Consider the following 26,059-nt stretch of genomic DNA (forward strand, 5'->3'; position numbering starts at 1 on the left):
AGGCCGCTTCTATTCATTTTTAACTCTTTATTGAAAATACGTTGCAGTTGGTACACAGACACTGAAAATACATAATCACAGATTGTTCTCTCAAAAGATATTTTTATATATATAATATATACAAAAGTTGTAAACATTTTTAACTTATTTCCATACACCGTCCACTTTATACTACAATGCACGTAAGGTTAGTGACAACTGCAACTCTTTGAAGCGGTCTGCTTATACAGAGGTATCTGCAAAAAAACTTCAATTTGCAAACCACATTTGGTATCAGTTTGATATTAAAACTCTTACAGAATCTGAGGTTTAAATGCATATTGCAACAAAATACAGGCAGCTGAACTTGGGTTTCAAGTTGATACAGGGAAGGCTCGCTCTGAGCCTCACTGGTGGTGGGAGAGGGTCTTCCGACCCACACAGCTTCACAATGCTATCTAGAAAAGTACTAGGACTAAACCAGAATGGAACTAGACCCACCCGCTCTCCCCAGATCACTTCAGGAAAACAAAGGCTGAAAGGAAGTCTGCAAATCTATACAGTAGCTTCGACCAAGAGAAATACTGATCCTGCCAAAGTAACGATGTGATTTATTAATGAATAGACAATGACCACGGTTAGCTTTGTTTTGGTTAAGTGACCTCATAGCTGCAGCAGGCAGAACTAAGAGCCAGCCATACACCATTTTGGGGGATTGGTTGCGGAGGCAGAAGGGTACAAATTACCCCTGTAAGGAATTGCTGGTCGATGGAAGTAGAAAAGAAATGCCACAGTTGTCACTTGCTGTTGTAGCGTGAACCGATGGGAAACTCATCCTACAAAGCGTCCAGGCAGAAGAGCCAGTGAAATCCCAACTGCTTGTAGGTGTGACTTAAAGGGAGGGATCTGCTCAAACCGCATGAGATACAGAAGCATTGTAATGGGGGGAGATCTTTTTACTAAGCATCGGTTAAGCAAAACTTCCAACTCGCTAGGAATAGCTTAAAATGTTGGGGAAAAAAATCCAATTCTTTCAAATATTTTAATATGCTTAAAATAAATATGCAAAAACCATGATGCGGTTAAACTCGGTGCTGAGAAAGATGCGTGTTGTCGCAACAGAGGCTCCTGGAGCAAGGAGATTTGGCAGAATACATCTCCAGGAAAGATACAGGATTGTTTGAATTCTATTCTTTACACCCAAATTCACTGCTAACACTATGCAGAAGCTTTCGGCATGCTGAGAGCAGCACAATCCTGCCCTCTGCAAGCTCGAGTTAGCTGCTGGGCTTCTGAGATCTCTAGGAGAACAGAGGATATATTAAACAGCTTGCGAGGACAGCATGGGGGCAGCAGCTGGCATGGCACAAATTCACAGCACAATCCTGGCATGCTTTTGGGACGTGGTCTGGACGGTTACAAGGAAAGCCGCTAGTGCTACTGTACCACAGCGAATGCGCGGGGAGAAAAAAAAAAAAAAAAAAGAAGGACGAAGGATGATGTTACGAATACTTGAACCCCAAATAATATACTACAGTTATTACACCGATGGATCTAATTCTCTAACCATAAGCCCGTTAAGGTTATATTTAGTTACAGTCCATACCTGTATACACTAGTCTGCCTGACCAGTCACGGACACGCCGATGTGCTACGACAGTTAACGCACAGCACCGCCGACGCTGAACGACTAGCGGGGACGCTGCGGGGGCTTGCAAAGAGCCTGGAAAGAGGATTTTGGGCAAGGGGTAGGCATATGGCATCGCTGGCCAGGCGGGGGGCCGGCGTCTCACCCTGCCTATAAGCACGTTTTAATTAAGCAGGACCTCGACGGCTGCCAGCCCGCACTGCCGCGGGGTCAGGGAGCTATACGGGCATTCGGCAACGGCCTCACCAACAAACCAGAAAATGTTTTTTTGTTCAAGGTGGGCAAACGCTCTTTCCAAGGTGTGCGTGTCTTAGGCGTTGGGGTACCACGTTAATTACGGCTTGTCCCGTCCTGCCTGGCTGACACAGCCTTGGCGTGGCGACTACATTAAACCCATCGCTATTGCCCGTAAAAAACAGACCAGTTGTGGGCTGCCTGCCTGTACGGGCTGCCTGCCCCTGCCTGCCGAGCAGCCCCAGCGCCGGCTCTGCCGCGAGGCAGACCCGATCCTTCCCCGTGCCGCCCCGGCGGGGACGTCCTCCCCTCCACCGATGGGGACTGACATTTTCGGTGGCAGAGACAGCAGGGTTAAACTTCCTGGAGATGCCTGTTGATGTGGCCAGACACATTATTCCCGGCTCCGGTTTAATCAAGGAGCAATCTGTTCTGCCTTCCCGATGCCAGGAAGCCTCTCAGGCTCCCAAACCCTTCCTCCTCCTCCTCCTCCTCTCCTGCCCAGCAAAACACAGCCAGGTCCTTGCACGCTCACCGTGCCGACTCCAAGTTAAAGGCAATACTGACTTTTGGGGAGCTGTAAAAAGCCGCTGACCTTGAGAAGAACTACGGTGCCTCGGCCGGGGGCTGAAGTCGTGCTGAAGTCGTCCCCGTTTCGCCGTTGCTGCTCTTAAGGGCAGTCCCGGCGTGAGAGCGTGCGTGGGGTGTGCGTGTGTGTGCATCCCTTCTGCGTCCCACCGCCGGCGGGTGGGAGAGTGGGGAGGAAAGAAAGGCAATGCAGGCCTCGGTGCGTACATTCAGATGTTGTAATATTCAGCATGGTTACACCAGGGGTCAGGACACGTCCCGCAGTCAGACAGAGCTTTAGTTCTTTACGGTTACAAGGAAACTCTGGAACAGTTATATAGTTAGAAAAAATACAATGTACTGAACAAACATTATCTCACATACAATCAATTTAAACATTTAAATTGATTATAATTTTGCTAATATTAACACAAGTACTGTTTGTGCTGCTAAAATTTCAGTGTTCCCTCTAAGGAAAAATATTGCTACAGTTCTACCGTACCCTGTATTAAAATCCTTTGCCTTTTTTTTTGTTTGTTTTTTTTTTTCTCCCCCCAGCAAGGCTGACTCTAGAAAAATTGCAAGGGTCCCGTAATTAATTTAGGCTTACAGCGTACCGGGGTTTGGGTGTCCCTGGTCTGCTTAATGCAAGGAAGTCTTGCTGCTCACCAAGCCCCGCTGGCACGGGCTACCTGCAGATGCCCCAGGGCCACCTCTTCCTTGCTCCTTGCATTGACCAAGTGACACCTCCGATCAAGCAGTGCAGCATCCTCCTGCTCATCCTCCTGCCTCCACTGCAGGCAGCGGGGCTGAGCCCTACCTACTCCGAGGACAGTGTTTGGACCTCAAAGTGGGTGCAAAGGTGTCCAGAGGGAGAGACATCTCCTCTGCTGTCACTGTGGGGAAAGCCCGTGGTGGGGACCGTGGTGGGACACCAGGTCTCGGTGCCCCCGCGTGCGGCTGTGCTCCGTGGGGAGGGTGCAGTGGTGCAGGAGAAGTGTCCGAGTTGGGAAACGCTGCCTGAAAAATCTCCGCGCAGCTCCAGCGCCAGCAAAGCCAGCCTTTGCTGCAAATGCACATTTAACCCGGCCTGAATAGTTGGGGAGTCAAGTAATGCACTTTGTCACTGATAATGACTGCTCATGATGAGATTTGCTGCTTATTAATTAATGCATTTATATGCAATTTAGCAGCAGAAATGAGCTGTGTTGACAACGACAAAAAAACAGCTGGGTGTTTTTGCTACAAGGAGAGCTGGGGCAGTCCAGTAACTATTGCTTGTCAAGAGGTCTGAAGGCAGCACGCAACTTTTGCCGGCGTAAACCGGCAAGGTGAAACCCGGCTCGCCAGCTGCCGGGAGAGCCAGGGGCCTCTAAGGACGGAGCTGCCACCAAAGTGGTCGGGAATTCAAGTTTCAGCTCCTCTGCTTAGTCCTTAGCGACAAATAGCTCGGATCACAGCTACCGCACAGGCAGACAGGCAGGGAAAGCAGGCAGGCTGCTGACAAGGATCTACTGGATATTACACATTTAGTTGTTTTTGACAAGGCAGGAATTTTGCGGCTGAAAACCAAACCTGAGCCTCTTTCCCGGGTGCTTTTCATTCACTCTCTTCTCCCACTATTTGCAAACATGGGGCCATAAGCCCCCACATGATGGACTTCAATGGCCTGTACAGTCTTTCCAATTCTCCATCTGAATTCTTCATTTCTAGAGACGGCAGGATAAAATACACGTTCACACCTGAGGTTCTGCTGCAGCTGATGACAGATGGTGGCTGCTCCCAGTATAAAAATACAAGTTCAATACCGCTCCTAATTGACTTGGACACCCACCCCTGTTGTGTTGGCAGCTCTGGGTTTGAGCATGAGTAAGTGTTCAGCATTGCCAACCAGAAACTATTTGTAAATTTGCAAACTTTCCCAACCTCTCGGTGAAGAAGTGGAACTGCAACACGCCATGTTTTCTGCTGGTAAAAGGCTATTCCTAATTAGCAGCCAACTATTGCTGAACTGGTTTCCAGTTTCAAACAGTAACTTTTTACATCTTCAACCAGAACCCTGTTGAAGCGTAGAAGCAATTTGGCTATTCAACATAACCCCAACCTGCTGTGCCCCCCCATGCCGCTTACATCCTAAGCTAAGTTTGAAACACCTGTTTGGATTTTTGTTTTTTGTACAGTAAATATATACAAATAAAAGTAACACAGACACTACTGAATTTGGCACTTTCCATGGAACATGTACAGGAAAGCTCTGCAGCGGGAGCAGCACGGGGCCAACCTCCCCAGCGCTGCCCACCCACCCTCACCCTCACGAGACCGATTCTGTGTTAGCTCTGGAAGAACGAGATAAATAGCAACTCCTCGGCTACTGTGTTTTCTAACAGGAAAAGGTATTCTGGGCTTTCCCGGGCGCTCAGCAGAGCCCAATGCCTACTGCCCGGTGTCAAGCCTCAGAGAGGGCATTTATTCATCTTTTGCCACGTGTAGGTGATGTGGTAGCAACCTTCCTTCCTTCTGACTTAGAGGGAACACTGCTTTTATAAAACCCTTGGACAGGTAAGACAAGAACCAATACCACTGTACAGAATTCACTGCACAACTAGCTAATAGTAAGGAACCCAGCACTGACTTGCCACATTAAGGAAATGGGACTGAATACATTTGCAATCAACCAGTTAAGTGTACTGCACCGTAGGACTCGGTCTCTTGGTACGCGGCCCTCGCCCCTCAGTACGCTGGCACTTGGTAACCTTTCGGGTTGGCGTCTAAGGTCTCGGTGAAGGGGGGGCTCTGGTAGGTCTCTGTGCTCTCGATGCCGCTGCCGGTGGGGTAGCCGGGGTACGCCGCGTTGGGGTCGGTGGCGAACTGATCGGTGGCAAAGAGCGACATGTCCGTCCCCAGGCGGTATCTCTGCAGTGCCTTCACCGCCAGCGCGACCTGCCGTGGGATGGAGGAAGGTTGGGGGGGGGGGGGGATGGCAACACCGTGCCCAGGACCCCACGACCCCCCAGGACCCTGCATCCCGCCAGCTCGCTGCAAAGCACCGAGCGCATCGCAGCATCCCAGGCGGCTGCTGGCCCCCCTCCATTATAGCCCAGAGCTAAACCAACCCCAAACCACAACCCCTAATGCTAAAGAAGCCATTTCCATGTGACAGGTTGTTCCCCCAAATCTCTGCCTGGGGTGGGGGTCGCAGCCTGGGCTCGGGTCCCTGGTTGTGCAGATTTGGCACCGCTGGCACCAATAAACCCATCTGCTGCGGGGAGGGAAAGCTGCTGAGTCCCGGGCCAGCAAAATAGGTCAGTTCTGCCGAGACTCCTTCACCCTCTTCCAGGTTGCCAGTATTCAGGTCGCAAACCGTGGGAAATGCGGGCGGCAGAGCTGCGAGCGCACCACGCTCGCTCTTATTTCAGGAGGTTTCATTAACAATTCAATTAGTTTATAAATGACAGGCTCAGGGGAGGGAAAAAAACGCCCGCAGACACCGAGAATGGCTTCCCAGCCACCGCCCAGCACCCGCTCCCCGGCCAGTGCCGGTGCCAGCGGGGCCGCGGCAGCGGGGCAGGCGCTGGTTGTGTGCCACGTATCGATCCCGCAGAGCACCTGGGTTTATTAACGGTACCAGCGGAGGGGCTGCCGGTGTGACCCCACATCCCGGCCGTCCTCTGTGCCGGTAGCACGGGACTGGCATCCCCACTGTCCTCCCTGGGGTGGGAGCAGACGCTAATGGGATGGGGGAGAGCATCCCACCCAGTGCCCTTCCCTGCCGGCTGCATTAAATGGGCAGTCTGGCAATACGGCGATGGAGAAGAGCTGCGGGGGAGCTGGGATTAAAAGAGATTTATTTGGATAATAATAGAGCGGGGAGCAGTTAAACTGGCAAGTAACAGGAGCCAGGCCTGCTGCTGGAAAGCCTCAAGACTGTCTTTTGCCCCAATTCTTCTAAGGCAATATGGAATTAGTGCACATCTTGGGTGCTCTCTGCCCATGAAAAGCCAGAGGGGGGGTGGCAGTGATGCAGGGGCCATCCCTGCTCCTCCATGCACAGCCTGCGGAGCAGGAGCCCCCCGCATGGTGCAGGCACCCCCAGACACACGTGGGGTCCAGCAGCTGCAGTCAAGGGGCCCCCAGGGTTTTGCATACCCCTGGCAAACATATTTCTGCCACTGTATGGCCCTGGGGATGCACAGAGCCTAAAAGCAGGAGCAAAGGGGGTTTTTGCAAGCCCCTGCCTCCAGGGTGGGCAGCAGAGGAGCCAGCCTGGCTTCCCCCGAGGGTGAGCTGATGAGCCTGAGAGCTCCCAAAATCCCCCTGCCATCCCATGAGACCAGCTCATCGCAGTGATCCGCTCCTGGGGACTTGTTCGCTTCCAACCGAGCTGCTCCCGGGGGTCTAATGAGGCCCTGAAATGAGGGCAGCTCGTGGCTGGCGACACGTTTTCGATGGGAAAGCAACTTTCCAGCCGCAGGAAAAGGGGAAGTCTGGAATTCCCCAGTGAGTGGGGAGTGAGCTGATGCTTCCCGGGTAAGAAACCACAAGTTTCATCTCTATTTGGAGGGACCGCAGGTTTCCTCAGTACAGCCTCTTGACACCGACCAGGATTCACTTCTCCAAACCATGCCCCAGATTCTCCCTCCCAGCTCAGCGCTGAGCCCACAGCAGCTTTCATTTCTCGTCTCCCCACCTTAGCTCCGAAGCTGAACTCACCCAGACAATGATGGAGAAGAAAGAGAAGGTGATCGCTGCCCGGGCGGCATCTGCTCCTTGTGAAACCCCTTTGCTCATCGTCGTCCATTGCCACTGGTTTGCTAGGAAGCAGAAGGCTACAAACCACAGGAAGGACAAGAAACCTGAAAGAGAACAGAGCTGGTCAGTGCTGTCCCTGCCCACCACCTCCTCTGCTGCAAGGACCCCTGTTTGCTGATGCACAAACATGCTGCCATCAACATTTTCAAACAGCAACCGTGTTCTTGGGTGCCTTGGCCTGTGGTGTGGCCCAAACGGAGCTATTTTAAAAGAGGCTGATTTGCAATCACCGCAAAAACAGGAATGGAAGGAACCTTAAAGGGTCACCCAGTGTGTTGCCTGCCTAAAGTTTAGCTCACCTACATCTGAACCTGATCTCAAAGACCTACAGGGACAGCACACCCTCTCTGGACACGCGGTCCTCACAGTCATGGGATTTCAGCCTGCTCGCAGGCGTCGAGGTGCTACCAACTCAGTTCCAGCAACCCAGTGCGTTGACCCCACCATTCCCTCCGTTCCCTGGACACCACCGGCTCTTAGAGACTTTGGACTGGATACTGCAGACCTCACCCATGAAGAAGCCTGCACTCCTGGGAGCAGCACCAGGCTGCTCGGCTGATGCAGGAGATGGCTTTACAGTGGTTCTGTTTCTGCCTTGGTCCAAGGACACAGCCGGAGAGCTTAAAGAGAGGCAAGGAACAATCACCCAGGAATATGGACAGGCTGAGGTTAACCCCTGCTCTGAACACCAGGATCACGAGTGACCCCAGGACATCAGTGCATTCCACGAGCGCAGCAAACGAGCAAGTCCTCATTCTGTGCTGTGCCCAGGGCAGGGACGTGGCAGGGCTGCCCACGGAGCCAAGAAGCACACGGGCTTCACGTGAGAGAGCTCTGCTCATCCCTGCTGCCCTCCGCTGACTGCGCTCCTCTTCTCAGCCTCTCTGGGCTCTGTGAGATTGAGCAAAAACGCTCTGGTGATTATTCCTTACTGGAACCAAAGCTGGCTGAGCAAGATAGGGCTGCAGCTCCCCTAATTCAATCACCAGCCAACAGCACTGCCTGATGCCAAGGAGCTCAGAAAATAGTCAAGAAGCAAGCCATAAGCTCACAGTGTAAGGAGCAGTGATGCCTTCCAGCACTGGGAAGAGAAGCTGCACAACCTGGAGCCTTCCATGATGCTGTTTTAAGGGTCTCCAGCTTTCCCAAGCATCCCCAGCACAAAGGTCCCCCCGCCTGCCGATTCCGGGTGTCAGTGCATGTGGGGACACTGGGCACCAGCAGACGGGATGCTGAGCTACCCAGCACCTTCCCAAGGATCATTAGCACATCAGTATGAGCAGCCACACTGTCAGTCCCATGGGGCAGCCAGCTGCAAAGCACAGTCTGGCTGCAGGGAGAGGAAAGAAGCTTCCTTTATTCCCCTTTATCTTGCCAGTTGTTCCTAAGTACGATATAAAATGCATGCGTGCATCCACATCCAGTGAGAGTTACAGGGCTCATTGCACACCTCACCTTTAATAAGGAATTGCTCCTAGCTGCAGTTTAAGACGACACACTCCTCATCTCCTTCTCTTGCATGACTGGTCCTGGGGCTTCCCAATCAGCGATGCTTTTATCAGCCTGGCCATACCTGAGCCCTTGAACTGCCCTCACAGCAACACAACCTCCAGCGAGGATCATCCAGGCTTTCCTTTTCCAAATTACAGACTAATACAACAGCCTCATTTTGCCAAATACAGCTAATGCCTGCCACCAAAACCGCCCCAAATCTCTGCATATACATTTTCACTTCCCCTTAGGATGACCACTTGTCATCAGTGTCAAACGAGACCTCTGGGGCTTATTCCTTAAACATCATCCTCAGGAACAGAGACACTTTGTAGTTCCCCAGCTCTGTATAGCGGGGCTTTCCCAGCAGCTGGCCCCTGTTAGGGAAAGCAGATCCAACCCCTAAATGTGGACATAGGAAGATGCATGCCCTGGATACGGCGTTGGCTGCAGCTCGGATGACCAGTATGTGGTGAGCGTGGCGGGTAGTGGTCTCCCGACAGGTCTCAGTGCAGGAGATGCTGAACCACATCTCCAGATGCTGCACTGCTGCAGCACTCCCACCTCTGGGTAAGTGGGGAGCAAACGCCACGGCAGTCGGGAGTAACTGCCCTCCTGCTCGAGGAGCAAGCCTCAGTCAGGAGTTTCTCGCTCAAAAATGCACTTTCCTGGAGACAGTGGTGTTTGGAAGTTGAAAGACCAGAGATGAAACACAAGAGCAGCTCCCAACAGGTTAATTCGGAGCCGCACTGTGAGGAGCAGAGGGATGCTCAGGGACAAGCTCTGGGGCCATGCAGTGCTGGCACCGAGAGACGTGGGGTGTCTGCAACAGGACTAGGCTGTGTCACTGGTTTATGGAGGATGAACTTCTTCGGGAGGACTGTTTCTCTGTTTAACACTCCATCTAATGCAGTTTGTCCTCCCTCTTACGCTCCTGGGCAGGACACTACCACAGAGCACGAGTCACCGCTGTGACACTGGGACCACCCGCCAACCGGCAGCACAAAGCCCCATCTACCGCTGGTGCCTTCTCAGGGTTTTCAAGAGTTAAAATGACATCATGCACATCTCTGAACATGCACCGGCTGCGCTGGGTATTGCAGCTACCAGCTTCCTCTGCAACACTGAGAGATGTGAGATGCTGACCTTCCCAGTGCTAAAACCATTCACTTCTTCAGCCAGAAATGCCTAGCGGTGGTCGCTTCTGCTGCCACCCATGTGGACTTCCCGGAGGTTTCGCGACGCAGAAACAAGCCGTTCCCTTCCACATCCAGCTCTGCCTGGATCCCTACGAAGGAGGATTCCCTCCAGTGCCCTGGGGAAGCAGGAAGGCAGGTATTGCTGTCAACAGGGGAGATGGGGTCAGGCATGGAGAGCATCTCCAGAAACACCAGCCAGCTGTTGTTCGAAGTTTGGAGGACTGACGCACGCCTGCGTGTGAGATCAGACCTCACAGGGAGTTCTATGGGAACTATTTTTGTTTCTGTACCGGCGCTTATTTTCATTTGTGATCATGTTCACCTACTGCTAGCACTCCTTCAGGGAGAGGCTTTGCACCCGATAATGTGAATCAGACACATGGGATTGCAGCTGACTCCCCTCGCACCCGGAGCCTCACTGGGAACACGGCTGTGCCCTCGTCCAGCACCCGCATGGTTCCAGTCCCGCAGAGGGGCTGGCAGTGCCTGCGCCCAGCCCCCGGTGCATTTACAGCACCAGGTGTAAGCGGGTGTTTTGGAGGTGTCTGTTGCTACCCACGAATTTAAAACTTCAGCAAGAGGGCTGAGCTGCCAGTGGTTTGGTGAGGCTACGTGTGCTGGTCCCAGCTCAAGCTGGAAACAGGCACAGTAGCAGCTCTGCACCCTCAAGCACGCTGGGGAAAAGGAGAATGCCAGGAAGCACCGCAAGAGCCAGTAGATAATTATCGTTTTAGGATCTGCAGACATCAGAGTGCAAACACCAGGGAAGATGTGTTACAGCCATAATTACAGCCTGGTCCCAAGCAAGCACACATCTACAGGAGCAGCTGTAAGAGCAGATGGAAGAGAAAGTCGCAAATGCCGTTTGCACAGCACGGTGGCCCTGCTTGCATCCCTGCCTGCACCCCTGCCTGTGCCCCAGCATTACCTCCCAGCCGGCTCGGTGGCTCTGATCTGCCACTGATCTGATGCACAAGTCCTCTTTCCTTCAAGCAAAAGCAAGCTGTGGGTTAACGCTTTCATTAACTCCCCCCATAGCCTCCATAGACAGCAACTGCCAGTTGACATCTGCTTCACCGGCAGCCAGCATCAGGCTCCTGGGTGACCCAGGCAAAGGACCAGAAACGATCTGCTTTTCTCACCCCCCCGCACACCGCCCAGTTTGCAATGCTCCCTCGTACCCTAGCCTGTTCCTCACCTGGTTCTTTCCCAGATGCATTTTCAGCTTTTATATTAAGCAATAATGCAGAGATCACATACAGAGAGAAAGGATGAAACAGCTGCAAGGAAGCAGGAGGAAACCAAGCATCCCATCCTTGGTGGGGAGGAAAAAAGAAGGGGACAGCATAAGAGAGTGTGACAGGTGAAGTCTCCAGGGGTTATTAACATGGAGGTAGTTAAACAAAGCAAATTACACAGGTCAGCTCTGCCTCTGGGCAGGTTGGGTGCCTGAGGCTGCTAGGAGCAGTGCAGGGGGGTACGGCAGGCTGCGATCTCTGCAGCTGCAGAGGCTTCACGTCCCAACGGAACCCTGCACTTCATCTCTGCTACGGGATCTGCTTGTATCGACACTTACTCTGGGACCAAACAACTGCCTGGCATTTCCACGTGAGTGGGTGTACAGGCTATGGCAGTAGGGCTGTAAGAAAGGTTTGGGGCAGTCATAATTTTAGAAAAGTGAAGGCACAACAATAGGAATGGGATAAAATACGCTGACCAATTCCTCCTGCCGGAGCCCAGGGACGCGCACCCACCCCTGGGAGCCAACGGGGTAACTGCACATCAGCAGCGCTGCACCGAATTTGGGCTTAGGAGGAGATGGGAAAAACAGCACTGGGTGGAGATGTGTTCACCTACGACCATGGACTTTGTTACAAGAGCCCCGGACAACGCTCCCGTTCATATCAGCACCAAGCTGGATTTCAGCATTTGCTAGGGTGCCCTGTGGGAAATGGTTCATTAAGCAGGGATCGTACAAGAGCAGCGAGAAAGGTAAGGAGCTGCTGGCGGGGAGGTGTACCAGGCAGCGTGAACAGAGGCAATGCCAGGCTGGAGGGGAGCTATGGAAGACCGCTCTTTGCAGACCCCGATAGGTGACACTGTGCCGGTCACAGGCGTGTGTCCACATGATCTGCATGTAAGTGATCGATTTGTTTTACCAGCAAGGAACTGGCTTGCTTGTTTTCTACCAAGGAGCCCACAGAGGGGATGGCCCAAGGGAGCAGGACATCTTTGCCCAGACACAGGCTGCAGACACGATGCACCCAGAACACACCCATCGATCCTGGGGTAATAAAAAAGTCACTGCTGGCAGCACAGCTGCATTGGGTGGATTTACCAGTGCAGACCTCTGGTGCAATACTGCAGCCTGTCCCCAGGGCAGAGCGCAACCCCTGCATGGCAGAGGCTTTGCAGGGCAGAACTTGTCTTCTCTGGCTCGCTGCTGAAGCCCGTGAATGCACACACGATGCATGACAAGTACAAAAGAGAAATGAGGCAGAGATTGAGAGCGGTACCATTTCACACATGCCTGGCAGGGGAGAGAACGGTTGTTACAAGGTGGAAGGCAGGGAGGATCACAGCCTTGCACCACGACACGCAGCATCAGCCAGAAGATGGATGTGATGTCCCCCTTCCGTTTGAATCAAAGGGCTGCAGGCACTGAGCCCCACGGAAGGGGCTGTAAATATCATCTAACGAGGGCTGGATGCTGGTTCTGTAGCACCGTGGAAATAAGGTTTCCAGCAAGGAGAGAACATCCTTAACAACAGGCAAACACAGGGAGGCGATGATGGATGTTTTCATTTGGGACTAGAGAGCCATCAGCGATGCTTGTGCTGGATAAATCACCTTCAGACTTTGCTAACACAAGAGCCTGGAAATGGAGAACATCAGCTGCAAACTCAGCCAGGCAACTCCCACAGCAGCCATGCGGAGGATGGCCTCTCCCGGCTCAAGGCATCCCGCCTGCTTGTGTTCGCAAGGTTAAGCCCCAGGTCAAAGGGGCTCAAGATGGTGCAGAAGATCTGTGCCAGCCCTTGGGAGCCCCAGACCCACCTGCACACCGCAGTCCTGGAGACAGCGGGGTATTACAGTGGTACGTAGAAGTACGTTTCTGCTTTGTTCCAAAACCCACATGCGCAAAGTGAAAACAGACCCAGATGTAACTGATGAAAGGACATTCGCTTGAGCCAGAAACGGGAGATGTGGGAGGGTAAAACACCTCATCTGGTCTCTGAGATGCGACCACCAAGCCTCATTTCTCTGGGTGGCCTCACCGAACCCAGCTCAGCAAACACCTCCAGTTGCAGAATTGACACAGACGAGTGGGACACCCCACCGTCCCCAAGCCGCCACACACCGGCTTCCTCGCTGCTGCCTCTGAGCTCACGGCTGGATGGGATAACCCATCTGCCAGCCCTGTTCTCCCCGACTGAGGCACACGAGTCGTGCCACGCCGTGGGAGGAGAGGGGAGGACTCAAGCGTGGTGCTGCAGGGCGCAGCGATGACCCCGCGCTGCCCACGGAGCCAGCATCATCCTTCACAAGCACAGCAAAGCCAGAGACATACCTGAAAAGCCAAGGTCCAGCAGGACGGCCCGTTTGCGGTCCTTCACGCTGCTGATCTGCTGGAAGTACAGGTCCACGACAAAGAAGAAGATGCAGCCAAAGAAGGCAATGATGCCAACGGCGATGCCGTAGCTGCAGGCACTCTCATTCTCATTGAAGATGCAGAGCAGCTCAGGGTTCTGGCTGTCCTTGTTCACGTAGCACTCGTTCACAATGGAGCCAAACACCACGATGGAGAAGATCTGCAGAAGGAAGGAGAAAACACAACTTGCTGCTGTTTACATTTAACTCTGTTTTCCAACAGCAACATAATTGTATTCAATCCTGTCTTTGACTCCATGGCAACATGGCATTTGTTAGACAGATCCCGACAGATCTCGTCTGCTTGGCGGCCCTAACCAATGGGTTGGTGGACGGTACCTAGGTCTTCCTTCTCTGTGAGCCTGTCTGCCTTTCAGTGGCTCAGTCTGCAGAGTATTTTAAGAGATGTTGTTCTCCAGACAGGCTGGGGAGGGAAAAAATAAATAGATGGGCCAGGTCTCTGCACAGTCTTTCTGCTCGTGCTGCTCTCCGCTGTCAGGCTGTGCTCGATAAACCCCTTTGTGTCACTGTGGAGCGGGGAGAAATGAAGTTACAGAGGATAACTGAGTTGCTGAGCAGGCTGACCTGGGGAAGGACTGGATGCCCAGTGGAGGGGGGACGGGACATGGCAGCGTGGGGAGGTGGGGAGCTGCTCACCTGGGCGCAGAGGGGCTGGGGGAGAGGCTGCCCTGTGAACAGCAGGGCCGTTTTCCGCCTGGCTTAGCAGGGGTTGAAGGATGCAGCGCCTGCATCCATTATCCAGTGACCTGGTTTCGGCCCTGCGAGGGACAAAAGGGGCAGGGGGTTTGCCGGTGGCTGCCCAGCTCCTGCCGCTGGGACCCGAGGGCGTTTCACGTCCCTGCAGGCAGGAAAGGAGCCGGATGGCAGCACGCAGCCAGCTGCCTAAATTAATACCATTCATGATGCTAAAGTAATTCCCTTATTCCTCCAACACCAAAGGCAGCAAGCAGAAGCTGCCTTACAATTCACTGTGGAACCTGCTCCATTAAGAGCCTGGAAAGCGCTGCACCGCTGTTTGGATTTCAAGGCGGAGAGCAGGGAGGGAAGGCAGGCGTGCAGGGGCCCCTCCATCAAGCTGCGAACCTCTGATCTCGTCCCTCGCTGCCGGCACCAGCTCCCCGCATCCCTGCACATCCCTGCACATCCCTGCACATCCCTGCGCGCCTGCCAGCCCCGCCGGCTCGCAGGACACAGCTGGAGGCCACGTATGCAAGCGGAGAGATAAGAGGCTCCTCCAGCATGCCCCAGCACGGTGGCTGCCCAGGAGCAGCCAGGGTCTCGGGGTACGGTGCAGCTCCCGCTCTGGATGCCCCGCTACGTCTTCTGCGGTAACAGCACAACAGCACAAAGTGCACGAGACCGAGACAGGCGACAGACAGAGGCGGCAGCCGAAGATCCACATGATAAACTGCAGCCGGTGGCCTTTGGAAAGTCACCTGCATCTCACGGCTGATGCCTGGCCGCGGGCATCACCTACAGCCCCGCGCTCCCCGAAGCGCAGTGTTAGCAGAGCTGGGTGAAACGGAGCAGAAGCCACTACGAGCAAACCATTCAGAAAGCTCTAACCACTCTTTAACACAACATCGTGATAGACGTTTTCTCCCAAGCGCTGGCCAAGCGTCTCACTCCTGCCTGCCCCGAAGGATTTAATTCGGATTTCTCTCCTCCAAACTCCTTCCAGTGCTGGGGTGAAGCTGGGCGAGAGCTTCTGTCTGAAGCTACTTACAAATGCAAGTGTCCCATTAGCAAACACGTCTCAGATCATCTCCACTAAGTCTCCTCCAAAGTGGAGAACAAAGAAATGGATCTGCAAGAGACTGAATTACTAAAATGTGAAGGATTGGTGAGGGATTTTTTTTTCTCTGTAGGGTGTCATCTGAAATAAATGATGACCAGAAGCAGCAGGGAGAGTCTCTGGAGCACATCCTACCTCAGGTGTGTAGGAGCTCGAGAAAGCAGTTACCCCAGCACCCCAAGCCTGGGACTGTGCCACCAGCTTCTCAAGCTGATATCTGCAAGGACGTGATGGACGAGCAGGTTGCACCATGCTCACTCCCGCCTCCAGAAACCCACCAGCAGGACAACCGAGAGCGGGGCTCTTCTTTAAACCCTTTCAGCCAGGAGCTCTTCTAGGGATGGCAGACTCCTATTGCTTCTAGCACTTAAAATTCAGGCCAGCAGTAAGCTGGCCTGTGTCGGGTGGTGAAGATGCTCTGAAACCTGCTTGCTAATTTAGCTGGCATCCCTGAGCTACCCGAAGATGTGCAGGAGGTCCCACCGCGGGGTGAGAAGGAGAGCAGAGCTCGCCCTCGACGCCCGGCACTGCTGACGACGGTGGCTGGAGAGAGCGGCTGTCCTGCCCTGCTCAGCTGGGAGCGGGCAAAATCCTGCAAAATCCCCCCAGAGATGCACCCACGAGTCCCAGCAGCAGCTCTTTGGGGCTCTTTCCATCAAAACACCTTGTGTACCTCCCATCGCTGCCCTAAACCCCCACCGGCTCTGCGCTGGCCCCTTCTCTCCATGGCCTGCTTAGCCAAGGGGATCAGCATCTCCATCCCAGCAGAGGCGAGCACGCATCCCCATCTATGCGACAGGCAGCAGGAGTGGGTTTCAGCCCTGGAAACGCTCCTCAGCCCCAGGAATTAGCCCATTCTTGAACGACGCCCTCCTAGAAATGTGGATTTCCAAATGTGGATCTGCAAAGTTCAGGTGCAGCCTTTGATTTCCCCTGGAGCGCTAACAGGGGATAGAAAGTACGTATGTCCCAAGGACATCTCCATGGCTGGCACAGGGAGATAATCAGGCCTTCCTCCTCTTCAAATTTAACCACAACCTGGGGTCCTGTCCCCCATCCATCCCCAGCTCATCTCAGCTCTGAGCACCAGCCACCTGAGTCACCCGCTCGCATTTGCACCCTCTTCCTCGCTGGCGCTGCACTTACGGAGCACTCGGCTGTCACACCGCGACGAGCACATCATCATCATGCAAAGAACAAGAGGGTTGCTTTGTAAGAAAGAAACAACAACAAACAGTAATAATAATTTTCCCAGTGCTTTGGCAGCAGCTGTAATATCAGCAGTTGTAAAAATCTGTTCATAAATAATGCAAAATTGTTATTTACCATCAGAAATAGCAGCAGCATTTATAAAACAGGCCCTGGAAGAAATAATGTGATTCTGGAAAACATGAATAATTGAGAACCTCTGATTCCATGGGATTATTTCTCTGGCAGGCCAGCGAACTCGTACTCAGCTTCTCCAATAAGTGTTTTAGTCCTCCCAGGATTAACAACCCGCACCACTTCTCTGTGCTTTCGGGTGCCTACCAGGAGCTCACAGTTTCAGTGGGTGAGGGAGGAGTCCCGTAAATACAATTAAGGACATTACAGGACAGGGTGTCTGGCTGCCTCCATGCAGGTTTGCACACCTGGGGCTGTCGACGGAGGATGCCCAGGGAGCAATTCTGGAGCGGCTACAAGCACAACTATTACCGGAGATGGAAAAAAAAGATGTTTCACCACTTCACTTCAAACTCCAGAGGGTTTTGCAAAGCAAAGCATCCTTCTTGCTGCCAGAAGACCTGAGCGGCTCACCCCACGAGACCCCCTCGACTGGGCGCTGCCTGCAGTGTTTCGGTGCAGGCAACATGGGACACACGGCTTCTTCTCGGGATGCCAAAATAGTAACTAATTGCAAGCACACGCATTTGATAGATGTGCTCAAAACATCAGCTCTGGCTGAAATACTCCTGTCAAAACATGCTTTTCAGTGAAAACAAGTCTTTCTATGGGTTTTCTCTCCTTCCCCCCACAATGGAAATTTTATAGTTTTTCTTAAAAAAAATAACTGGTGCTGGTAAAACATGTTAATGACAATAGATTTGGCATTGTCTTTCTAAGTAGAGATGAAAAAAAATTTTTGAGAAAATGTGGGTAGGTGGGGGAAAATAAAACCCATATGATTTTTTTAAAGTTCATGCAAAACAAGTGCCCTTTTCCAAACACCTCTACAAACAGCACTTGCTCAAACCCACAACCAGTTCATCAGAGACTTGAAAGCGAAAATACAAGGTCAGATTTTCCACTGTGAGTGAGGTTTTACAGGTCTGAGCAAGGACGCAGGGATCCTGCTCTCCAGAGGCACTCCTCCGACTCCCACCACCTCCTGCCTCTCAGGTCGGTCCCCAAAACCGCCGTCCCCGGGACCAAGGGGGGCTGTGACAGCACTCGGGACCAAGCGCCAAGGTCACCGGCATGCACAGCACCGTGTCCCAAGGCCATCCACCCTTCTAATGGGGCTCCTTCGTATCTCACAGGCTTTGCAAGGGAGCCTGCGCATTCGCACGACACTCCGTTTTCCAGCCGAACGACCCAACGCAACCAGCAACAAATTTTGCTCTTGCTGGGTGAACCGGCGCAAGACACAGTATGAAAACTGGATTACCTCCAGCCACCCCAGTACGATGTGAAAGCCCGCCAAAGCTTTCACATCAATCCGCCTGCAGGTCGGGGTCTCCTGGCCAGCAGCCTGGCGTGCGGGTTGCCCAGCCCTGCCTCTCCCCGGTGTCGGAGAGCGGCTGGGAGCCGCCGGCACACGGCTCCGGCAGCTCCGGTGGCACAGACCATTAGCGCTCCTCTCGGCATTCAGCTGAGGGGAGGGATGGGAAGGAGGAAAGCTGTCTTCTGCCATCCCTTCCATTAAGACTTGCACTTCAGCCGCACAAAGGAGCTCCTGTGCCTCGGTCGCACCCTGGGAGGGAGAACAACGCCGGTCAGGGAGATGCGTGAAGTGCTTGGACCCACGATGGCGCAGATCAGCTGCTCGTGCAAGTGCAAAGGGAGCTCGTGTTACACCAGACCAGCAAGAAGCCAGGGACCTCACTTCTTAATGAAAGCCAGCTGCCCAGTTCCCCCAGTTTAAAGCTTGCTTCCAAGCAAGAGGGGCCGCCTCGCCGGGCCAACGAGCATCTCTGTAACGCAGGACAGAGGGACAGGTCTCAGCAGCGATCGGTGACAGGGTCTGGGTACACCGGCCACGACAGACTCTGGCGAGTGGCTGGTGCAAAGCCGAAACCAGAGGGGGTTTGCGTATCACCCTAAAAACCTGGGAGAGCACCCTAGGGATGCCGCTTACCTGAGGCTGGAGGCTGCGTCTGGGCGGGAGCCTGCAGCTCCAAGGCTGCCTTTGGTGTCCAAAGTGCTGGACCCAGATGCGCATCTCGCCCACTTTCCTTGCTTGCTGCCCGCCTCCGGTTTTCCCCACTCACCCTATTTTAGGCAAGACCTCTTTCCTCTTTTGTCGTCTCTGGCAATGGCTGTTAAGTGCAGGGGACCGTGACCGAGTGCTGCTGGATGCCCTGGCAGGGTCTGTGCTGGAGGGACAGGGAGGTGACGGTGCACGGTGGCCAGGCTGCCGGCAGCATGGACACACAGGCAGCCCTGCAGCAGGAGACTGAGTGAAATCTCATTCTTTCCCCCCAAAAAAGGAAAGGGGGAGCCTGAGAGGGCAGGTTCCTTGTTTGGCAGTGTCCAGGCTCTCATGCCCAGGCTGCTGGAGCCACAGCCGACGCCAGACCCTTGGAGGAACCCAGGGTGCTGGGGATGCTTGTGTGCCTGACGATGGAGACACCATTTTAGGTGTGCATAAAGCCGGGAGACCTGCGGCTGCCTTCTCTGCGCCAGATTTTTACCATCTGGAAGAAGGTGGCTAGCCAGGCTGCCTGGCTCGGTTTTGTAATTATACTTTGCAGATCCACGTTCCCTCCCGGGGCTTGAGCCGGCTGGACCCCAGGATACGCACATTTTTCATCCACGTTGCTTTTAGCCTTCTGTAGCCCAGGAACCTAAAATGTGCTTCAGGAGACCTCGCGGTCTGAGCACAGCCATAGTAAGGAAAACAAAAAGCAAGTAACGCAAGAGAGCACAAGCTGAAAGCTTCAGTGTGTGAACTGTCAGCCATTTTAAGGTGAGATGTTTCCACTGCTGATGCACTGTATTTTGATTTGGGACCTATAAAAAAAATTACCAGAAGGCGTGGGGTTGTAGGAGACTGCAAAACGTTGCTTTGATTACACACGCAAGCAACCATTAATGTCAACATCAAGGAATTTTAATGCATGAAGAAAAATAATCCACCGCTAATTTGCTCTGCTGTAGCTCACAATCAATGGAGTTGGGCACAAACCGCATGTACAGAGAGCCAGTACCAACGTCTGGGTGATCCTACACCACTCTAACACGAGCATCAGCGAGACAAGATGCCACCCTGCTCAACACCCTCCCCTCCTCCAGCCGCCACTCAGCAAGTGAGAGACAGACTACCAAATGAGAAGGGAAAACAATTAAGGTCAAATCAGCACAGGCCAAAGCCTGCCTAGCACTGAGCGTTTTCATAAGCCCCAGTTAAGCCCTTGTCTTGAGTTGCATATGCACCTTGTGCAGATACTCTGCTCAGGGATGAGTTAGACCCTTGGCAGAGGGCCAGTCTCCTTCAACACCCACCAAGCTCAAATTCTGGGGGAATCGGGTCCCGGGTCCCTCTCCAGTTTATCTTTACAGTTGTCAGTCACAGGGAAGTTTCCAGCACAGATCTGCGTAATTTATTGGAGGGTGTGAAGACTAAAAAACTACTTTAAGCACTGCCAGATCTCCCAGAAGGACTATGGATACAACCACAAAGGAAAGACCTGACGCAGTTTCTGGCACAGAAAGAGGTGGTATGATGCTGGCCATAATAGGTTTATGGACATGTCTACCAGGCTAATCAGCTTGGGAAGGATGCATATTGATGACCACATGACGAATTTTTACTGAATTACTTTTTCTAATGTGGCAAGAGATGCTGGCTGAAACAGAGCACCCATTCAAAGTTCCTAATCTAGTAATGCAATCCGAGCACATGGCAAGACAGCAGCGTTTTGAATCAGTGATGACAGCAAAATGATAATTTAGCAGCATTTTAAGCTCAGATACAGTGAAACTTCTGTATAATTCCATTACCAAAAATGTTAAATTTAAGTTCTGCCTTCAACCTACAGCCCACGGAAAGAGAGAATTAAGACAGAAATCTGGTGACCCTACTGAAAAGCAGCCAAGACCAGGCAAAGTCCAGAGCAGCTAAGATCATGCTAATGATTCTTAGCATCGCCGCTGGCTCCTTAAGTGCCAGACCTGCCTTGCAGCTCTTCTCTAAGAGCCCCAAGTGCTCAAGAGTCAGTGAAACCCCTGAAGGCTGTGGGAGCTATTCGGAGCTTGCAGCACCAAGGCTCCCACCTTGTATTTCTCGCTGATGTCTCCTGGGGAGTTCTCAGACCCAGTGCTGGGTACACCAAGCAGCCACCTCCATCTGTGTCTGCAGGATGCCTGGAGCAGGCAAGGTCTGCTCCAGCGAGGGAACTTTCCAGGCTCCAACTCCCACCCTTTACAAGAGCCATGTGTTGTAGCCCTGCAAACCCAAATGTACACCCCACAGCACCTCAAACCAGCATTCCTGTAGCTTCACCCCGGGTGTGAAACTCCTTAGAAGTGCTCTGTCCTGAGAGTGCAGGGTAGCAACAATCCTGGAGCCATATTCTTCTTTGTTTGCTGCCTGGCTCTTCTGCTCCTGAGCTTGTTTTTTCTAATAAAAATAACCACACCTTTTACCATGAGCACGAATACTGCCCTTTCCATCCCTCTGGAGAAGCAAAACAAACCTGAACCAGGACGGAAAGGGCGTGCTCCCTCACTCTGAGAACGACCACCTATTCCTGGAACATCAAACCATCACCTGGCACATCCCTTACCAAAGTCACAACTCAGCAAAGCACATTTGCCTTGCTGAAAGACAATGATCTGCTGTATTATGGACTAAGACCCATATCAGTGCAAAGCCGAGCACATAAAGACTTTGCTGGATTTGAGTCGAAGTAACCTCTGGTCATAAAAGTTCCCTATCACCTATCAAAGGCTACAGGGACTGCCACTTTGCTGCCATGCCTCTGCCAAGTAATCAGATTTGGCTGCCCTAGTCCAGTCCCTTAATAAAGGTTTTGCTCTTAAAAGCGTAAGACTATTACAAGGAAAACCCAAACAAAATACTGGGCCTAATGAGATAAAATACTGCATAGGGAAAGCTCTCTCCGGTGATTCAAGTGATGAACTACAAGTCCATTCAACTTCAAGAAAGAAGAGATAACAGCAGCAGATGGGGTCAGGCAGCTGCCGATGCATCGGTTGCAGGCAAGGTTGTCCAGGTGTGTGGGTCATGCAGGCAGCAACAGGGAGGTCACTGGAGCAAGAAACAACCATTTTAAAGAAAATACTTAAGTATTCCTCTATGTTGTAGTAAAATAGGGACCTGATCTCCTGCTGAGCTCCACAGGGGCAGAGGGAATGGCTGGGTGGGTGGAGGGAGGTGAGAGTGGTCCAGCCCTTCTGAGCTGGCTGCACCAGTGGGACCAGGCACCGCGCTTTTACTGTTGCTTTTACTGAAAGTCACATGAATTACTAAAAATATTTCCAGAACTGCTTTTAAAAGTCAAACCTAAACCTACGTTAAGCGAACAATGCCCATGCAAAGCTGTGTGGCCACTGGAAAGTCTAGCTGGTGCTGGCAGTCACAGAGAAAGGAACTCATGATTCTGCGGGCATCCTTTGTGAACATTGAGCTTGGTTTGCTGTGCAAAAAATGTCTCAAAAGGAAACCACAAGACTGATCACATCTTCATCTGACAAACTGCATCAGACGGAGGGGGAAGAGATGAATGAGGAACTGTTAAATGGTTCTTTCCAGCTTTTGATTTTACAGCTCAAGCCAGGAGCATTTTTTTCCCTTCAGATACTGAGAATTACTATATCTGTCAGGGAGAGGTTGCTGTGTGAGGTAGAATCAGGAATCCCCTTCTGCCATCAGTTACATTTGGGGATTTCTACACTGAAGTCACCGTTCACCTGCCAGTCCCTTAGATCTTTGCCAGCACAAGGTCTGAACCCACGGCCTCAAAGCAGCTACCAGAGTCACAAAATGGAGCTGGACCCTCCTTTGGTGGTAGCTCATCATGAAACCCCAGCGACGGCTGTCGGCTGGACTGGCACCGATGGTAGTTCTCCATTGCCCCTACTCCCACCCAAACCGGCACATCCCAGGCGGCTCCCTCCTTTCCACAACAAAGGAATGTTAACGTCACACGCACAGCAAGGGTTACATCTCTGTGGTTTGATCCAACTGCAAGGGTTAAACACGTTGTAAAAGATGCAACAACAAAGCACAAGAAGGAAAACCACATGAAGAAAACCCACCCCAACACCTAAACTCAGTCGTCCTGAAAGCCTCAGTCAAGGGCTTTCTGAAGAACTCCCCAGGGCTCTTACATGCAGGCAGAGGCAGCTCATCCCTCCCATGACGGCAGGCAGGAAAGCCCAGAAAGGTTTCTGTTTGCTTTGTGAATCAGGGAGCGTCACGGCGGGGCATTGGTCCATGCTGCCCACCCGGCCACCAGCACGGTGCAAAAAGGAGCAGACCCTGCCACATGCCACGGCACTGCCACGCTCTCCCGGCGCAGCAGTTACGAGCGTCAGGGCAGAACAGAAAGGCAGCAGAGACCTCGCAGGCAAACCCTTTTGGCTGCCTGCTCCATCCAAGCTCTCCATTTTGACATGGGTCCCGTCTGGCAAGAGCAGCAAAGCAACTGCTCGGAAGGAGCCCGGGCACATGTTGCTTTACAAAACCTGCAAAAAATAGCAATGGCCATGCAGGCAGGTGGGCAGTAAACCTCCACTCACACCTCTCACCTGACTGTAGTCCCTGCTCACACTGCAAAGGAGCCGTAAATGCTGAACTGTTTTAAGACACAGGTAACTGGACTGCAACAGCCGAGCAAAGGCCAGCTGGGGCTCTGAGCCCCCAAGCTAGAGTGGTGAGAGAGAAGGGTCCCCGACATATCTGCCAGCAAATGTGAGACCTGGGAAAAGTGGTCCAAAGGGCTTTTAACGTGAGCTTCCACAGCCTGATCCCCAGCCCACCAAAAAGAGCAAAAAAACTCCCTTTGAGCTCAGTGGGCTTTGAAACTGACTCTAAATACTGCAAAGATTTATGCTCGGGACAGCTCTGTGTGTGTCTTGCGTTTGTCCACATCAGTGGGTCCCTGCACTTTTTAGAATTAAGTTGATGTGTTTCTGTAGTTGTAAGTGCTCAGTTTTCACAGATTCCCTGTGAACGCAGAACCATGAAACAAGTGACTTTGCCATTGAATAAACCAGCTAGAAAATATATGCATGAATATTTTCAAAGCTGGAATAGCAGCATATTCCGTATTCTATTCCTGCTTTCCAATAGCGTCCGATCCCCTTCTGTACAAGAAGGATGGTGAGCTCTCTGGGTGCGTGGTGGCAGATTTATTTTATGAGGGGCCTAACTCACCATCAGTGGGTCAACAACTTATCTACCTGTACCCAAAACCAACACTACTGCCTACAGTTTGCCACTGCCACGCGAGGAGGATTGAGGAGGATCCAGGTGGATCCAGACCAAGTTTTCTGGACTGAGGCAATGCTTCTAGGAAAAGACTGCTGCCACGTGCCCGAACCCTGCCCAAAACGCCCCATCCACCCCAAGCTGGGTTCTCCAGATCCATACCCAGCCTCCCTTCTTCTCCAGTAACGGAGTCGGGGGCTTTCTCAAAGCCCTTGAAAGCACGCTAGCTCCCATCCAGCAAAAGACCTAAGCATGTGGTTTAACTTCAAGCATGTGACTGCCGCTGGAATTGCTCATGTGCTTAAGGATAAGCACATGCTCCCACGCTGTGCTGTACAGGGCCTCGGCCGGGGCACCCCACCGCAGAGAGCCCCCCAAACACACCCGCCATGTCGGCTGGAAGGAGGGCAGCCGGGGGGGACAGCACCTTCTCATCACCCCTTTCCTTCACTCACTGCCCGCATTTGGCACTGCTGAAGGTGACACAGGGCCAGCAGGGGTGGCCGAGGGCCTCCGTGCACAGCAGAGCCCTGACGTGGGCGAGGACGAGCCCCCCTGGCCCGGCTCGGCTCGCCCGCAGCCTCCGGTCAAGCACCAGAGCCAGGAGCCGGCTGCGGTGAGAGCCGGGCAGAACCTCCCCGCCGAGGGCTTTTTGGGAAGGGCCGGGCATCGCCGGCCATCTCCCGAGGCCGTGCGCACTTGCAGATCTTAGCAGGTAGAAGCCAGGCTCCGGGAGGTGAGTTAGTGGCTGCCCTTACCCCTCGGGCAGCCGGGCACCACGGCCCCAGCGAGCATCAGTGCGCAGCTCCCTGTGCTGCTTATTCACAGACCATCGGCGAGCGAAGCTTTCCCGGAGCGGCCGCACAGCATATTCCACCTCCTGCCCTCCGCTCCGCGGTAGGAACTCGTAGATGGGAAACGGCCAAAAAATATGACATCCTTTCAGAAGAACAGGGGGAGCTGGGCAGGGCTGGCTCTCGGATTTCTTCTGTCACAACACACGCACGCATGCATGGAGCGTGGAAGGAAGGAAAATGTCCTCTGCCTCCTGATTTACACCCCACCGCCTTGCCCTTTCCTCAAGCACCAGGGACAAAACCGGCGAGGGGCAGCGGCACATCCATCCCCGAGGAAACCGCCTGCAAACACCCACGGGAGCCGGCAAACCCTGCCGCCCCGGTCGGGACCCGGCCGGCCCCCCGCCCCACGGCTGGCCACCACCCGCCACGGCCGCCGGAGCACCGCACCTCGCGGGAACGCTGCACGGTGCCCGCTGGCCGCACACCCCGCGGGCACGGCACGCCGCAACGGACGCTCCGCTCCACGCCGCACAGCCCGACGGGCACCGCACGTTGCAATGGGTGCTGCCCGTCGCGCAGACGCCGCCCGGTGCCCGGTGCCGAACCCCGCGGGCCCCGTTATCCCGGTCAGGACGGCCGTTCTGCCTTACCCAGGTCGTCAGCCGGAGGATGGTCTGCGGCTGCTTCAGGAAATCCACGGGGTCGATGGCTCCCCCCGCCCGGCCCGCTCCGAAGGAGGCTCCTTCCATCTTCCCGCTCCGCTCCCCGCCGCTCCGAGCCGCTCCGAGCCGAGCCGAGCCGAGCCGAGCCGAGCCGAGCCGAGCCCAGCCGCGCGCGCCCCGCGCCGGCCGCGCGCCTGCCCGCCCGCCCCCCGCGCTCCTCCCGCGTGGGCTCGTCCGCAGCGCCGCGTGCGGGCAGCGGGAGGAACCACCCGCCGGGCGGGGGGGGGGGGGGGGCGGCGGGCGGCGGCGGCGCGCCGCTAGGGCCCCCCCCCCCCCCCCCGCTCGCCAAGCGAGCCCCAGCTGCGACCCCGGGATGCGGCCGTGGACACCGTGGACAGTCAGTGTCACCGCGCCGCGGCCGGGGACACCAGGCTATGGCCACGGTCACCGCACTGCAGCCAGGGACACCGTGCCATAGGCAGGGTCACTGTGCTACGGCTGGGGACAGCACGGTGCGGCCAGGATACCTTGCCACAGCCGGGGTCAC

The 26,059-nt window shown here is 53.8% G+C and overlaps 1 protein-coding gene across 1 annotated transcript; it reads right to left on the minus strand.

Moving 5' to 3' along the window:
* Window positions 1-12: 12 nt before the first annotated feature.
* Window positions 13-25,797, minus strand: SYNGR3 (synaptogyrin 3). The gene is made up of 4 exons (XM_030001637.1): window positions 25,501-25,797; window positions 13,499-13,739; window positions 7,139-7,281; window positions 13-5,368 (listed from the first exon to the last, which is right to left on the minus strand). The coding sequence occupies exons 1-4, from the start codon at window positions 25,597-25,599 to the stop codon at window positions 5,159-5,161; spliced, it is 693 nt and encodes a 230-aa protein (XP_029857497.1). The 5' UTR covers window positions 25,600-25,797; the 3' UTR covers window positions 13-5,158.
* Window positions 25,798-26,059: the final 262 nt, after the last annotated feature.

This window comes from Aquila chrysaetos, chromosome 25 (assembly GCF_900496995.4).
Source record: "Aquila chrysaetos chrysaetos chromosome 25, bAquChr1.4, whole genome shotgun sequence".
Lineage (NCBI taxonomy): Eukaryota > Metazoa > Chordata > Aves > Accipitriformes > Accipitridae > Aquila > Aquila chrysaetos.

Excerpts from the sequence above, each read along its gene's own strand:
- SYNGR3 (XM_030001637.1), bottom strand. The coding sequence starts at position 25,599 with ATGGAAGGAGCCTCCTTCGGAGCGGGCCGGGCGGGGGGAGCCATCGAC. Across the intron at positions 7,282-13,498 it reads GCTGGACCTTGGCTTTTCAG|GTTTCTTGTCCTTCCTGTGG; the intron begins GTATGTCTCTGG and ends GTTCTCTTTCAG. Across the intron at positions 5,369-7,138 it reads TCTTCTCCATCATTGTCTGG|GTCGCGCTGGCGGTGAAGGC; the intron begins GTGAGTTCAGCT and ends ATCCCACGGCAG.